General features: G+C 38.6%; 2 protein-coding genes across 4 annotated transcripts in view; one reads left to right on the top strand and one right to left on the bottom strand.

Annotated features, from left to right (window-relative positions):
- LOC118420014 (short coiled-coil protein B-like) overlaps nt 1-1474 on the bottom strand; it is a 1848-nt gene extending 374 nt beyond the window's left edge. Inside the window, exons 1-4 of the mRNA XM_035826719.1 lie at nt 1304-1474; nt 1105-1188; nt 494-571; nt 4-59 (exon numbers count right to left, since the gene is read on the bottom strand). Of these exons, the coding sequence (XP_035682612.1) occupies nt 4-59; nt 494-571; nt 1105-1168 (198 nt within the window). The 5' untranslated portion in view covers nt 1169-1188; nt 1304-1474. The remainder of the gene's footprint in view (nt 1-3; nt 60-493; nt 572-1104; nt 1189-1303) is intronic.
- Nucleotides 1475-1569: 95 nt separating this feature from the next.
- Nucleotides 1570-14994, top strand: part of LOC118418806 (inositol polyphosphate-4-phosphatase type I A-like) — a 24554-nt gene continuing 11129 nt past the window's right edge. The window contains exons 1-13 of one of the 3 annotated variants that reach the window (XM_035824852.1): nt 1570-1928; nt 4156-4291; nt 5439-5503; nt 8421-8508; nt 9805-10015; nt 10723-11278; nt 11462-11583; nt 11703-11760; nt 11968-12070; nt 12228-12335; nt 12591-12635; nt 14068-14182; nt 14687-14861. In XM_035824852.1, coding sequence (XP_035680745.1) covers nt 4174-4291; nt 5439-5503; nt 8421-8508; nt 9805-10015; nt 10723-11278; nt 11462-11583; nt 11703-11760; nt 11968-12070; nt 12228-12335; nt 12591-12635; nt 14068-14182; nt 14687-14861 — 1764 coding nt within the window. In that variant the 5' untranslated portion in view covers nt 1570-1928; nt 4156-4173. The remainder of the gene's footprint in view (nt 1929-4155; nt 4292-5438; nt 5504-8420; nt 8509-9804; nt 10016-10722; nt 11279-11461; nt 11584-11702; nt 11761-11967; nt 12071-12227; nt 12336-12590; nt 12636-14067; nt 14183-14686; nt 14862-14994) is intronic. The other 2 variants (XM_035824853.1, XM_035824854.1) reach the window with 2 other exon arrangements.

Genomic DNA, 14994 nt, shown 5'->3' with positions numbered 1-14994 from the left:
GACTTGACAGATGAGTCGTGCTTTCTCCTCAGCCTCGTCAGAAGTCTCATCACATAGACCTGTAACATACATGGAAGAGATAAGCACTTGGATTAGAATGTAGCCCTAAGCACTTATGACAGCCTAAGAGAATGGATCAACAACAACACTTGTTTCTGTTGAACAGTTTTAATATATCACCACGGATAATGAAACTAAGACACACAGGTAGAACATTACATAGTACAAAATATTTAGCAAGACCTCGATAGATTCTCTAAGCCGTCAAGTGTTTCAGAGAGCCTCAACTATTTTTCATCAGTGTCTGAGAATATTGGCTGTGAGGGTTGTTGCTCAAATGTCATTGATATATTGTTTTTGTAATGCTTTATTTGTCCTTCTTATCTGATCCAAGTAGGTAGGTAGGTAGGTTGGTATCTGATCTCTTAAAAAAGGTGAATTTACCTGGCATTTAGAGAATTACATTAATATTGTTACATTAAACCATACTTACTGGTGGTGCTGTTAGTCCCTGTACTGGTTCCCACAGCATCCGTAGAGCCTTGCTTCCACACACCTCCTGGCACCTCCCCTTCAAAATGTAACATCATAGGAGATACACATGATATGAACTTGACACATGCATGTATTTATAGATACAATGTAGTACATTTACTGTACTGCTGCTATAGCTCAGCTGTATCAATTTATCAAATAGTCCCCTTATCCACATTTCATTCTCATGATTCTGCTACTCACTGGATCAGATGTGAAAAGTGAAAGGATGAGGATTGTGTCAAGCAGATACTGAAATAGAAATTCAGATTGTCTTGTGACTTGATGTGCTTTTTTCTGTATAAGCAAGGAGGTATAAGGTACTCCGATGGACAAAAACATTTTGATTTTCTACCCCAACATCTGCTTGGAGATTGTCAATCATGATTTTCTGGCTGTGGAATGTCTATCATAATCTAGGTCACAAAACATTGCAATAGTGTTATAGTAGTCAGATACGTACACTAAATTACCTCTGTCTTTAGGTTTTCCTGATGATATAGATATTAGAATCATTGTCATTTACTCTTCAGGAAAGGGAAAGTGAAGCAAATATTTTTGTTTTTCTACCTTCACTATCGTCCGAAGAGAGAGGAACGTTTGTCATCCCATCTTCAACCCGTCCTTCAGTCATCGTTCCGTCGTATTCCGGACCTGCACAAACACAGACAATTCTAGAGAAAGCCATGGAACCACAGACTGGCACAAAGCCCGACCATCCCCACCAGAAAATCTTTAAATTCGCATTTTTATTCACAGATACACGTACCTTTTTACCGCAGTCAGGGCCAACTCAACATAAAATGGGATCGTCTACTATGACTATGGGAGCATATTAATTTTATTTTCTGTAAACATCAAACCTTATAGAGAAAAATAACTAATACATTCAATAAGTTATTCAGTTTTATTTATTTTCAATAGCTATAAATATAATACATAAATTGCATCATAGATAGAGTAGAAAACATTTTGAGAAATAAGATCCAAAATCCACCTAAAGATGAATGTATCAGTCCATAGGATGCCCATGATGCACCAGAAAAACAAGACACTTCCGGTTCGGGAAATTTTATTTTGCGGAAAGGACTCATTTTATCGCTTTCTTCCTGGATATTCCGTTTCTGACGCTTTTATGCTTTTTATTGGCAAACTATTACACGTTTGAGACTAATTAGACCCTCCCGCATGGTTCGTGAGGAAAACAAGGCTTATTTATGCACGAAATGACGCATATATTACGGTAGGTCCCGTGGGACAGTTTGAGGTCGCCTGATCGATCCTTCTTCCTCCGAACGTCAGTTCGCGTCATCGGGCGTCACAAGATCTGCGGCGCCTCCACAAGACAACCCGCAGCGGAAAATTGTGCTCCAGATTTGGGTTTAGCCGTAAAGGTGAGATTTTTCTCGGACCAGGGATCATTTAATGCTTGAAATAGGTTCTTCAGAGGTGGGCGTGTCGATCAGGGTGATATATAACTGATGGGAAGATTAACTGAGTCACGGAAGTGGTTACGAAGGAACCCTTTTTGTTTTCAAATTCGCTATAAATAAGCATATAACGTTAAATCTCCAAGTTTGAAGGTGTGTGCTCAAAATGAAAAAGGGCCATGTGTCAATAAAAATATGAAATAAGATGTATACGATATGGGTTTAAACAAAGGTGTGTAAATTTGTATTGTTACAGTAACCTTACAATCCAGGAAATGTTTAGGGCCAGGTCGTCTAGGTCAGAAATGAAAATTTAATTTGTTTTTCTTTGGGGGATATTTGTTTCACTTCTATAGGCATGCTAATAGAATCAAGCTTTTAGTCCCTGCCAAAAAGCACCAAGGGAGCATTTTTTACTTAGCAACCTGTCAAAATTTTATAAATGGTTTTTGGACAAGTGGTTTATTCTGCAGTGTATATGGGTGATGTCGACGACCTGAAATTACTTTAGAGGTTTGGAGGTAAGTCCCTTGTGACCTAGCTGGGAAGGTCATGGTATACTAGCCTCCACCAGGCCTTTCTATGGGGATGCAGGGATTGTTGAATTCGAGAAAAAAATTGGGCCCAAAAATGGGGAAATTTGCCTTGGGAGTCAGTCCACGCCTTAGATTCATGTTTCCTCTGTGCGGCCGACCAACTCCTCTGGTAGGAAAACTCCCCTGGCAAATTATTCTCCCTATAGATAATGGCCAGCGTAGTCAGTCTGGTGGAGACAAATGGCAGATACAGTGGTATTCATGTTTTTCCCCTCATGTAGCGCATAGTAGGCCCCTTCCAGTCTAATTATGATTACACAATTCATAAAACTAAGGCAATGGACATGTGAGGATACTCTTGTCTGACATTTTGCCTGCAAGTGGTGACTCAATAGCTACATGTACCCTCTGACCAAGTAGATTAAATTCTGACCCATTTTGCAGATGCTTTAATTGGATGTTTACTGATAAATTCAAAGGTCAATTCCTATGCACCCTGTTAACAAGACTTCTTTTCACAATTGACAGGATTTTGATAGCCAAGCTGATAATATAAAGCTTGCTCAAGACCCCCCCATATGTTTACCCCCTCCACATTTGTTATGTACTTGTAGGCGAAATCAAGATTTTCCTAAAGCTCAAGGAGATTTCCGTGACTGAAACTTTAAGGCCATTATCACAAACCAGCTGATACCAGTGGGCAACTGGTGATTTCTGTCTAGATTATATGGAAATGTGAAATTGGACTTTTGACATAGTAATAATATGAAAACGTGGTAAAAGGATTACATTACTTGCATGAAACAGTTAAGAAGCAATGAATGAAGGTGTGATTTGAACTAATAGCTCCCATCAATTCACTTAATTGGACCACCCTGAGCAAATAATGATACATAGGATTTACATCCAAACAATCTTAATTGACCCATTTCATGGAAGGTACTATGAAGCAACCAGTCATTCCCTTCCTTCCATAATGCAGACAAAATTGTTCAAGGATGCAGGAAAAAATATCATCCAATCTGGCAACCTGAAAGAATGGGCTATAGCTTTAATGTGTATTGTAGAAAAAAATAAAGCACATTAGAACAAAACTATTTGACTAGTACAGTAATTTCCCTATATGAAAAAAAAAGAAGTCTTTAGATGTCTACTAGTTAGTAATAATATTTTAAACATCTACTTTCATCAAACAGATATAGGTGATGACTGTTGATCTTTGGATAACGAACGCACAGGGCTGGATTAATACATGCGGCAACCTCATCTGCTATGCCACTTACTGCACACCATGCAATCTACGTTGACATTGTTTGCGTCAAATAGCTTTGCACAACATAGAATGGTGATTTAAATCAGCTTTTATTAACACTTTGCAAAGTTTGCATCCACAGTTGTGATTAAAGCATGAATCAGCAGGTATTCAAAGTGGAATCATAGTATGATTCAACTTTGAGTTACATACTTTGGATGGCGACATCATAATTTGCTGCATTTTAAAATATTTTTGGACATTATTTCTTAAGTACTAATACAAATGTACTTGCTTTCATTTTATTGCTTGTACTAATAGCATTTGGTAGGCTTGATGTTGGAGTTGTTTATATTTATTTGTGTCTTTTCTTTTATTTTGGAATACTTTGCATGTTTTTTAGCCTCACCATGGTGCCAGCATGCGCTACAATGCCAGGGAGTTAATGCACATAGCGTCAGAGAAACCGTCTTACTTATTCGACAAAGAGGGGGTGCTGGTTTTCAGGGAAAGGGAGCACTTCTGGAAAAACAAAGCAGGTATTGCTAGACAAGTTTCAATAAAGAAGAAAATAACAGGTGCTACCTACCTACAGTTATACAATGTGTTATCAGCTATTATGTTGTAAATTATTTGTGTTAAGCTAGTAGTTTTCTGTAAAGCTAATGTGTGAGAATTACAATAGGCTTCTCTTTTTTTATTGTATGTACTGTATCTAATACATTTTACTTTAAAATTTTTTACGAATAATAAGATCAGAAATATAATATATTTAGGATGCCAGTTCTTATTTTCTGACCAGGTCCTATAATGCAATCCAAGATGATTTTCCTCATATGCATCATTCTTGGGTTGGAATAGACAACAATGATGAAAGTATAAGCAGCATACTAATAGTAGTTGCCCTCTTTTATGTTGAAGATCACTCTTTTTGAGGGCACTAAAGAAGTCTCTCATCTCAACAACTTTGTTTTTACAGCAGTCTTCCTATCTTTGAAGTTTGATTTCCACATGGCTCATTGCAATCAAGCCTTTGAAAGTACAAAGATAGATTGCAAGGCTGTAAGTTTTATAGGTTTATCTATTTCTTGACATCATCATCAACATTATCATCATCATTACCAGCAACAGCATAAATATTTTGCATCTGAATGGAGAGAAATCTGATACAGTAGATGAGTTTTTGGTATTCATGGACCAACAGGTATTATATTATCAATGCTATCTGAGTTATGGTGAGCCCAGGGCCTATGATGTAGATATGTGCATCAACTGTGGACATGATGCAATATCTTACAGACTGACATGTATCCTATCTGCTTTCAAATTCTATGGACAGATACATGCACAATTAGTATGGGCAATGGTGATTCCAGGCCAAAGGGGCCCTGTATTTCTGATTGAGACATTTGCGTGTACAGTAGGTGGACTGTATGATAGGATATGAAAATTACAGTGTAGTGATATTATACATGTACAGGTCAAATCATGTCACATCCATATACAGCCTTCCCTTAAAAATGAATCTCTAGCATGTTAGAATCTTTTATAAGTTTCATTGTGATTTTCATCTAAACTTGTTGTATGCACATGTTATACACATTTATTAACTTTTACGTTTCCTACATTCATTATGAGTTCCTCATGATCATGTTTGTCTTTGTTGTTGTTTTCCCTACAAACTAGTTAATGTAGAAAGATGGTGTCGACTGAAGGGCAACTTGCTGTTTTACATGAAAAGCAAAAACAAGGTGAGCATACATGAGGATTGCTCTCTGATCTCTAACTCCCCAAAATGTTATATCACTTCTAACACTAAGTAACAGATTTCTACCCAAAATATTAATCATTTGTGCTGATATCATCTAATTGCACCTCTCATTCTTGATGGCTTGCATATTGTAGTCTAGTACTAGCAGTAGTTATGATAATTTCTCTCAATATCTTGAATGTTTTCTCTGATCACAATAACGTTAAGCTTGGCAAAGTAACACCTTCTAATAACTCTAGGTCTAACTCTCCCATTGCTTTCCTAGCCTAATGTTTGCAGGGAAAAGACTACTTTTCATCCTTTGACAGCAAAAATGTTAGCATAATGTTCTTGTTCTTATTTTATTGTGGATGTATAGATGTTACAGTCAGAGTTTAAATATTCCTTGATTTATATGCCTGCTCTATTGATTAGCTACGCCATATTAGTAATTACATGTAATCAAAAATCAAAATCAAAAGTTCATCTACAAATGTTTTAGGAAGAGAGAAGATGCATGTAAACTATAGTATACGTATAACTTTGCGTTTACTACCTTTTGTACCAAACTGACTGCATTTAGCCCCAATGGGGCATGAATATGCAATAAACTTCATTGTCATTGATATCTTACAACATGACATACAAATGTATCAATGGAAAAGAAACATCAAAAACAGATTTTGAATTGTCTACTGGTAAGCAAGTGGGACTTGATGCTTTGAATACAAATTATAAGTACACCTACATTACTCCTCTAGGCTAGGATCATTCTGGGCAATCCTGCAAATCCATTATACATTTTACACACACACTGTGCATGGCAAGCTCTAAGCCCTCTCACATACATGTAATCTGAATTGACGACTGTGGATGACTCTAGAAGGTAGATGCTTTTCGTCAGATGTGACGTGCATTGTAAGAGGGTATTGTATAAGCAGTGGAGGATGATTTTACATTGCGCCATAACCATAAGAGCCAGTGCCCTTGCACAATGCACCTTTACCCTTTATACTTGGTGATGCCTGAAATGAAAATATTTATCATCTTTTACCATTTTTAACAATAAGCAATGAACGATACTTTTGATGATCAAGCAAACACAAATTTTCAGATTTGATAGGGTCACTATCAGCTTTATCTATGAGTTGTTATGTCACATCTACTGGTCAATTTCACAGTCTTTCCTTATCCAGTTATCCCTCCAAATCCTATTACTGGTAGCTTAAGTCCATTGAGTGGCTATAGTAAACCATGGCATGGGCACTTTTCTCAACACTAACTACATTGTACAATACTTCACTGTCTCTTCTATTTCTACATGCATGTGTACATGTTAGGCCACACCAATCGATTTCCTTGGTTCTCAGATTTTTATAAATAGAAATACATGTATAGCAAGTGAACATCATAAAACTTAAAAAGCATAGGGCAAGGAGGAAAACTTGAATATGACCATATTCACACCTGTCCATAAAACTGAGTGTAACAAGGCATAAACTTGGTCTTCAGGCTTTGTTTTCAATGTACATTGTTTTTGCAGCTGAGCATATTTTTTTATTTCTTTAAAAAAATCCGAGAATCAACAAATGAAATTGGAGTGGCCTTTAAGGCTTATGTGAAGACCATCTCGTCTTCCTTTACATCGACCCTTTTGATTGATTGTTGCATCATCCCTTCTGGAGAACCTATTGATTACCAGTCCGAGGTGTACCAGAGAGGTTGGTGCCATCCAACGTTTGGCAGCAACCCAAGACTGGTTCATATGACCCATGCACCACCTGCCCTGGCAAATTAACTTTCTATATATTGTGATTTATAGCACATTGCAATTTAGGTCATTGCCTGGACCTTTCTGCACTTGTTTTGACAGAACATGCCTTGTAAAGTGATATTATTTTGGCCAATCACATAACTGTACAGCAAAAACAGATTTAAACACATAGCCACAAGCTTGGAGATTTTACAGAAATGTTCAATCTTGTCTATGGTTAATCAATGTAATCAATGTTATTCTTTATCATAAACGGAAAGGTCAGTAGGTGTAGCTGCTATGATTAAGTCCTTGTACATAATTTTCAGACACACGATTGGATGAAAAGATTGAAAATTTTAACGTGCAAGGAAGTGAACAAACTGGTCTTCCACCATATGCATGACACTGTGACACAAAAGATATTGATTATTTGGTGCAATCCATAATGTTCCAGTTTTGTCCATGAAATATCCCAAGTCTCCTCGCGCCAGAAGAGAAATTGCATCTCCCATTGGAACAAATTACTTTCTGTCTTTAATTTCCTTTTTTTAATCAAAGTATCAAACAGGGTAGTCTTAGTCACTGATTGTAAGGTATGTTGTGTTGTGCTAACCTACTAACATAAACTAATATAGTCTAGTATACAAATTACAATATACAGCATGATATACATGATTTTGTATATATATATATCTATATATATATATATATATATATAGCAGATTTCATATTGTCCTTAACAATGCTGTGTTTGCACATATCATTGAAATAAAGAATGTACTTGTCTATGTGTTCCAGAAAGTAAACAAGTTGTTAACTCCCTACTAGTACTGGCATGCTGTTATGTTTGCAACTTGTGATGTATATTGTAATTATAAGTTAACATTGAACTGTCCTTGGAACCCATTCTGGTCTACACTTGTGCACAGCTCTTGTTTCGGGTTATCTTTGTAGGCCAGAATTTCTTAACATCATTTCAGAAATGTCATTATTTATTCATGGTTTTGAGATCAACCAGAAAATGCCACAGCATTTCGTACAGAAAAATGCATGAATCTAGATGTGTAGCATATGCATGTGTACTAGAAGATACCACAGAGCTCTTGAGCATTGCCAGCTGTTTGCGTCATTGCCTGCAAGTTATTTATTCTCTCCAACCCAGTTTTCCAGTCCGCTCGGTGTGTTTGTCCTTGAGAGGTGCACCATCAGCAGCAGTACCTTCCCAAATCCTGAGCTGTCCCTGAAAATACGTGAGTCCAAAATCTGTCTTAGTCATGTGTGTAAAACGTGCAAAAGAAATCATGTTTAACATGGTAGAAAGGCTTGCAATTCTATATTCATCTGAACAACATTTTGCATGTTACGTGTATGTACTTATAAGTAGTGCATGCTGTACTAGCCTGTAGCCATTATAATTTCATCCTGACCTTAGTTTCTCTAGTGGATTACATGTTGACAAAGGATTACTGTACCTTTAAACATTTACATTTATGATACTACATTGTATTGCATGAAAGGTTCTTTTAGCCAAGACATAAAATGGAAATATTCAAATCAGTTTACAGTTACAGTTACTGTTACAGTATTGTGTTGTATACAAGTAATATACCACCTATTAAGTAAGCCTGTATATGTGACCAACTCACTGCCTCAGGTATAAGAACGTAACGTAAAAAAAGCACTTTAAAGTTTAATGTAACTGAGATTTACGAGCCTTCAGATATTACCCTAGATCCGACCTTTGTCAGTTCCATCAGGATCATAACTCAACCTTATGTGCGCCGGCTTTTACGAGCAAATGACATCTACATTCTGGAAGGAGGCTATACAATTTATCTTACAGGCAGCAGTGTTTGAGTCATATAGTAACTGTATTATATTGCAGTGATTGCAAATTCCTTGTGGAGGACACTCATACTCTTCTACCGTATATTGTTTTCCTGGTTGGTGGATATCAATGATGGCAATGGGCTGAAACGTGAGCTGCATGTATGGCATGTAGGGCACAAGTTCAGCATTCTGAGGGGATTTAGTGCACTTTGAAATTCACTGGTGGTTCATCTTTTAAGTTCAATTACGTGCCTATCTGCACTCTGTCAGGGATATTACAGTCCCATACATCGACTTTGTGGATCAGATTTTTATACTTTGAATTAGCCCATTGTGTATTGCAAATTCAGTCTTATTTAGCTAACTTATGTTGTCCTATATTTAGTAAGATTGCAGTATTGTATCAAGATGTCAAGATGGTTGTTTTATGAGAAATATATCTTCCCAACACTGACTGATGCAGAAGTAGAATAGGGGTGACCTGGTGAAAAAGTGAGCCATGGCAAGGCTGTATTGCAGGCATAGCCAAGAGACTATGGTACATGTATATATATACATAAAATTATGTAGTATACTCAAGGTCCCTTTGGGGATGTGGATGACATTTCATGTTTTTGTCATATACATGTCTTTTTATTGACTGTCTCTTAGAATTCGTTGTAAAAGATTTGATATTCCTGATAGAAAACAGTGATTTTTCTTATGGTATTTTGCAGAGTTTGAGTTGGACCCCCAAGTGCAATACCTGACCACCCTTTCCCAGGAGGAGCGTGACGCGTGGCTCGCAGCCCTGCAGAACTCAAGCATCGAGGCCCTGCGGGGCCGCTTCGAGTCCCTCCGAGGGACCATCATGGCCAAGACGGGGCAGGACCCTGTCCCAGGGCCGGAACCCCCGGGCCTGCTCAATGTGAATGAGCCAGCAGAAAGGTACAACTACATTCCTGTAACTAACCGTGTGATAAACACATGAATAAGACATGAGTTTAAAGGTAACACCCCCTTTCCAGTAGAGGCTGCATCTGCTGAGCAACTCTTGAAGGATTCATATGTTTTACAGTGCGCTCTTTCGTGAATTGCACAAATATTTCAATGCTTTATCCATTTTGTTGTCTTCTAAATGATACTTTTGCTTACTAATAATACCAAAGAAGAAGAAGTTTATTTGCAAGTTCGTGCCCAAGGGCTAATTGCAAGTACATGGTATAAACATAGCTTACTTACTTGATATCTTCTTTGTCCCTGGAGAGACATACTAGTACTTTTGCAGTGTGCTGCATCATATTCCAGTTATAAAATCAAGGATCACATAAATCTAATTTTGGTCAGCAATTGCTGTCTAGTGGAAAGGGGGCCTTGAATACAGATGAGAAGAAAGTTTATGAATGATGGATTTATTAAATGTAAACGTTTTGTGGTGCAGTTTAGTCTTTTGATGTACTTGTAATCATTATTACAGTATAAAATTAATGAAAAAAAAGGTTGCTTGTTTAACAAATTCGAACAAAATTTACACGTCACAATGATATCATGAACAACATTGGTCTAGACTGTGTTTCCAACATGGCAAAATCTACACTCTGTTGCCCTTGTACTCTGTTGACTTGCCTATGTCTGTCATATGTTTGTATATCCAGGTTAGGAATCCATCTGCACCCAGATGAACCTATATTGGAGCTGTCGTTAGCATGCAGTGAGCTGATCACACCACGTGACGACCGGCGACCGAACAGCTACGTCCAGGTCAGCTACGTCACGCCGCCGGGAGGGTTCTGGACCAAACACTCGCAAACGGAAATCATCGAAGCGACCAGCACACCGCTCTTCATGACGACCGTTGTCTTCACCGCGGGATCCCGCCTCACGGTCAACACACGGGTAAAGCTCTCAGTCTGGGACGTTAAGGATCGAGCGACGTCCACCATGTACGAGATAGGTAGCGCAATGTTTCCAGTGAAGGACATTATGCATGCCGACGACCACCGTCTGCATTTACCGCTGAAATCCTCAGAAGGTAACACAGTTGGCTACATCACTATCCTATCCTGGGAACTGTCAGATAAAACACCCATGCCGATATCCCGGTCTCCTTCTCCATCCAACAAGAGAGTGCTCGCTGTTGATGAGTCCTTATTTGAGCCGGTGTCCTCCAATGCCAAGTACTGTTCTCTCAGTAGAGATGTAGTATTGAAGGTGAGTACGTAACTCCAGGCATAGATAGTGACTTTTCTTGGTAGCGTAACTTTCAATTATTGTGACTGTTGCTTTTCTAATAAGCCTTGCGCAGTATATATATTAAGAAGACTGTGATTATGCTAAAAAACGATGCCGTTCAGTGTTATCCATTATTCATAATAATGATTGTTCTCCACCCAGGCCCTATACGAGAGTACTACCACCAAGACCTACCGATTTCCTACCACAGCTGGCTCAACGTTAAGTGTTCAGGAGTTTATGGCTGAGACCAAGCTTTCTTTTCACATTCCCATCCAGCTTCTGTAAGTCTTGCATGCCTCAAGTTGATGTTTGTCTAATTATAGTAAAACTGAATTTACTATTTTGTTGCTCGTTCCTCATGGTGACAGTATGTGTTACTCTGATTTTTATATTTTGACAGCAAAATACTGATTGATGAAGAGAAACAGCAAGTAGTTGAACTTGAAGACTTGGGAAAGGTAGGCTGATCGGATTGTTTCAATTTATGTCTGTTTCACCTGCTTCTATGCACGTACTAATCATAATTTTGTATCGACATGATAATGATACTGTAGTACTCATCATGTACATTTGCCAGATTTTCATGATCATTTTTTATAATGCTTGACATGTTACTGACACATTGTACTGAAAAAAGTATGTTTCTTTGCCCCCTTTGTGTGCAGCTGACCCCTCACTGGGAGCAGGTACGGAAGAGCCTACTAGACCACCATCTCCACCTGGTGCACGAGTACACCGAGGCTCTGCATGGACTACAGACATACAGGGGTAAGGCATTAGTCATTGCACACTGCAAAAAGAAGGAAAGAATTTTATTGCAACACAATTCTACATGAATGTATGGCAACAACTATGGGTCGTATATTATAAGTTTTGTGTGCCAGAACTAGATTTGACTGATTTCTAACTCGAATCAAACCTGCAGGCCCTGCCTTCAAAGCCAGCTGTCTGAAGGAGGACAAGCGGTTTGAGTTTGTGCCACTAAATCTTCACCTGCAGAGGATGAGGGTTCAGCTATTAGAAGAAGAAATAGGTACGTACTGGTCCAGCCTTATGTACGCTGTTATTGTACTTTTCATGCCACATACCTTCATATACTTCATCCCATACAACATTACTTAGCTTAGCACCTGTGACTAATGTGACTAACTCAGGGGTCAAGTTATCCAGTGTTGTTTGGGCAATGTGTGGTAGTAGAGGTTAGCACATGCTTGTCTCGGTGTCTGGAAGACTGGCTCAGTCGCTGAAGAATGCTGTGTTCTCTCTCTCTCTCTTTCCTTGCCTGTAGCGTCTGCCACACTGTCCCATAATACAGGGGAAAGCACGGACCTACGTGAGTCTCAAAAGCTTGATGGGCTGTGTCTGTGTTAGTTTGTAGAGTGTGTGCATCGTAGCAGAAAATGTGTACATGTAGAGGAAGAAAAAACATTTCATATGTAGCACCCAAAAAAGCTCTAATTACTCATTGTTCTAAGCCCCATCAGTACCAAATTTCTAATCTATCAGGCTGTAGACTTGCATGTTTTCATTGCATGGAGCAACGCAATTTAAGTTTTAGAATATGTGGTTATCATTTCAGTATCTGCAGTCACCATGCTAAAGTTCATTAAAAGCTTACTGGTGTTGTACCGGTGTGTCTTGTGTCGTTGTCTTAGCTCTGTTTCAGAATGCCCATTGTTTGCTTATATTCACAAGTCATATCAGTGTGTAGTACGTCATGCATGCAGAGCTCAACAAGTATAACATTGCATGGTACATGTATAAGCTAGCTGGTAATCATCTACTGGGTAAATGCTTTTGATAAATGATTTGCCCCCTTAGTACATTTCAAAAAATATAACCAATTGATCAATAAGGTTGACCCTTTTTGCAAACTTATAACAGTCAGTGGTATCCTTAGTGTATTCCAAAGTGTACAGTGTTTCAGTCAAAATATTTTATGGCCTACTGTGAATGCGGTCATATTGTGAACACCCAAGATGTTCCCTTAAGTTGGGACATTCTTACCTGTATCTGGCTACTATGATAAGATTTACATGACAAGTAATCCTTTGGCAGGAAGGAAGGAAGTTAAATCTGGTCACGTTTCATCTCCATGTCTGAATATATGTCAGTTTGCAATGATTGTTGTACAGTTTGCAGCACAACATATGATGTCCTAGTGCCTCCTCTGCATGATAGATTCAGCAATGGTACCAAAAGTTTCCATTTTCTATAGCAGAGGTGAACATGGATAGTTTCTCACTTGTCTAACACAGGTGTTTCTGTTACCAACAACAAAGACTAAAATCAGCACCAAGGACAGACGCAGGGCCCTGTGTCTGTCCTTGGTGCTGGTTTTACCGTCATTGTGCTTGATGTTTCTCCACTTCTTACTGATTGGCCAGGTGAAAAGTTTTACAATTTGTTACGAAGGGGTTAGCACAACAATGAGCAGATCTTTTGTCACAGCTATACCATGAAGCTTGTCATGCAGAATCGGCATCCAAGAACAGCTTTTACATTGATTATGTTTCGTTATATTCTCAAATATTATGCATGCATTATTGTATGTTGTCCAAACTGATGGCAAACATGGGAGACAAGCAAACTGTAATTTTTTGCCTGATGCATGTTCTCAACCTAGAAGCACACTACAGGGATGTCAGCAGCTTTTTATGCATATTTTTTTGTGAACAATGTGTATATGTGGATGCATTCAAGTTTGGTTACAGCCTACGTGGCCTGAACTATTGAAAAAGAACAATGTTGTTGTTTCGTTGCAGATAATGTGTATGACATAGTGACAGTAGGGGCCATGGCGGCCCACACACTGGGGTTCAAGCAAGGGGGACTGAAGAAACTCTTGTCTTCACACGAGGATGTGTACAGCCCTAAAGGGTAGGTGCATGTAGACGTAGCTTTTCAACTGTAGGCATGCAAAAATGATCTCTTTTCACTTGATCTCATTTCATACATGTCATACCAGAAATTTACGTGCCAAACCAGAAGTCACACAAGAGCACACAAATAAATACTGCACGCTCTATATTTAGTATCTAACTAATTCAACCGAACTGTATTTGCTGAATTTGTTATTACAACCGTTTTTGAAAAATGTGTGATGTGAATTGTTTTATGTTTCTATCACATCTCGTATACCGGAAAAAAACATAACTACTCGGCAATAAATCACTCTAAATCACTCCAGGCCTATAGCATCAAATGAGTAGCCAGTATATTTGCCAAGGAGGTTATGATTTGTTATTTGTAGTAGGCTGAATTGGATACCTCAGCAATTATAGTGTAATGTCGATGTAGGTTAGACATCCAGGTAATAAGATACGCCAAAAAGTAGTTACTCAACAGTCCATTCATGATTTTATGTTAAACTTTCTTATTTAGGTCAGGGACCAGCTGCAGTCCTGGCCAGAGCCACTCGGCCAAGGCTCGAGACCTGCTGTCCAGTATCCAGGCCCTGAAGACACAGATCATGTACTACAGCGAGAGCCTGATGAGATCGGCTAAGGATCTGGCACCAGGAGACATGAGACGGGCGCTGGACAGTCTGACTGACAAGGTTTGTAACACAGCAGTTTTATTCTGTACCGGTAGGTAGGGTTGCATTGTGGGGTCAGGTGGGGTAACATTAAGTTATTTTGCAATGAACCCAAAGAGTCCCAAGGTTCAAATCATGTCGTCATTAATCTTGT

This window comes from Branchiostoma floridae, chromosome 7, assembly GCF_000003815.2.
Source record: "Branchiostoma floridae strain S238N-H82 chromosome 7, Bfl_VNyyK, whole genome shotgun sequence".
In the NCBI taxonomy this organism is placed as follows: Eukaryota; Metazoa; Chordata; class Leptocardii; order Amphioxiformes; family Branchiostomatidae; genus Branchiostoma; species Branchiostoma floridae.
Note: the sequence above shows the minus strand (reverse complement) of the source record. Positions and strands in the feature narration are given on the sequence as shown.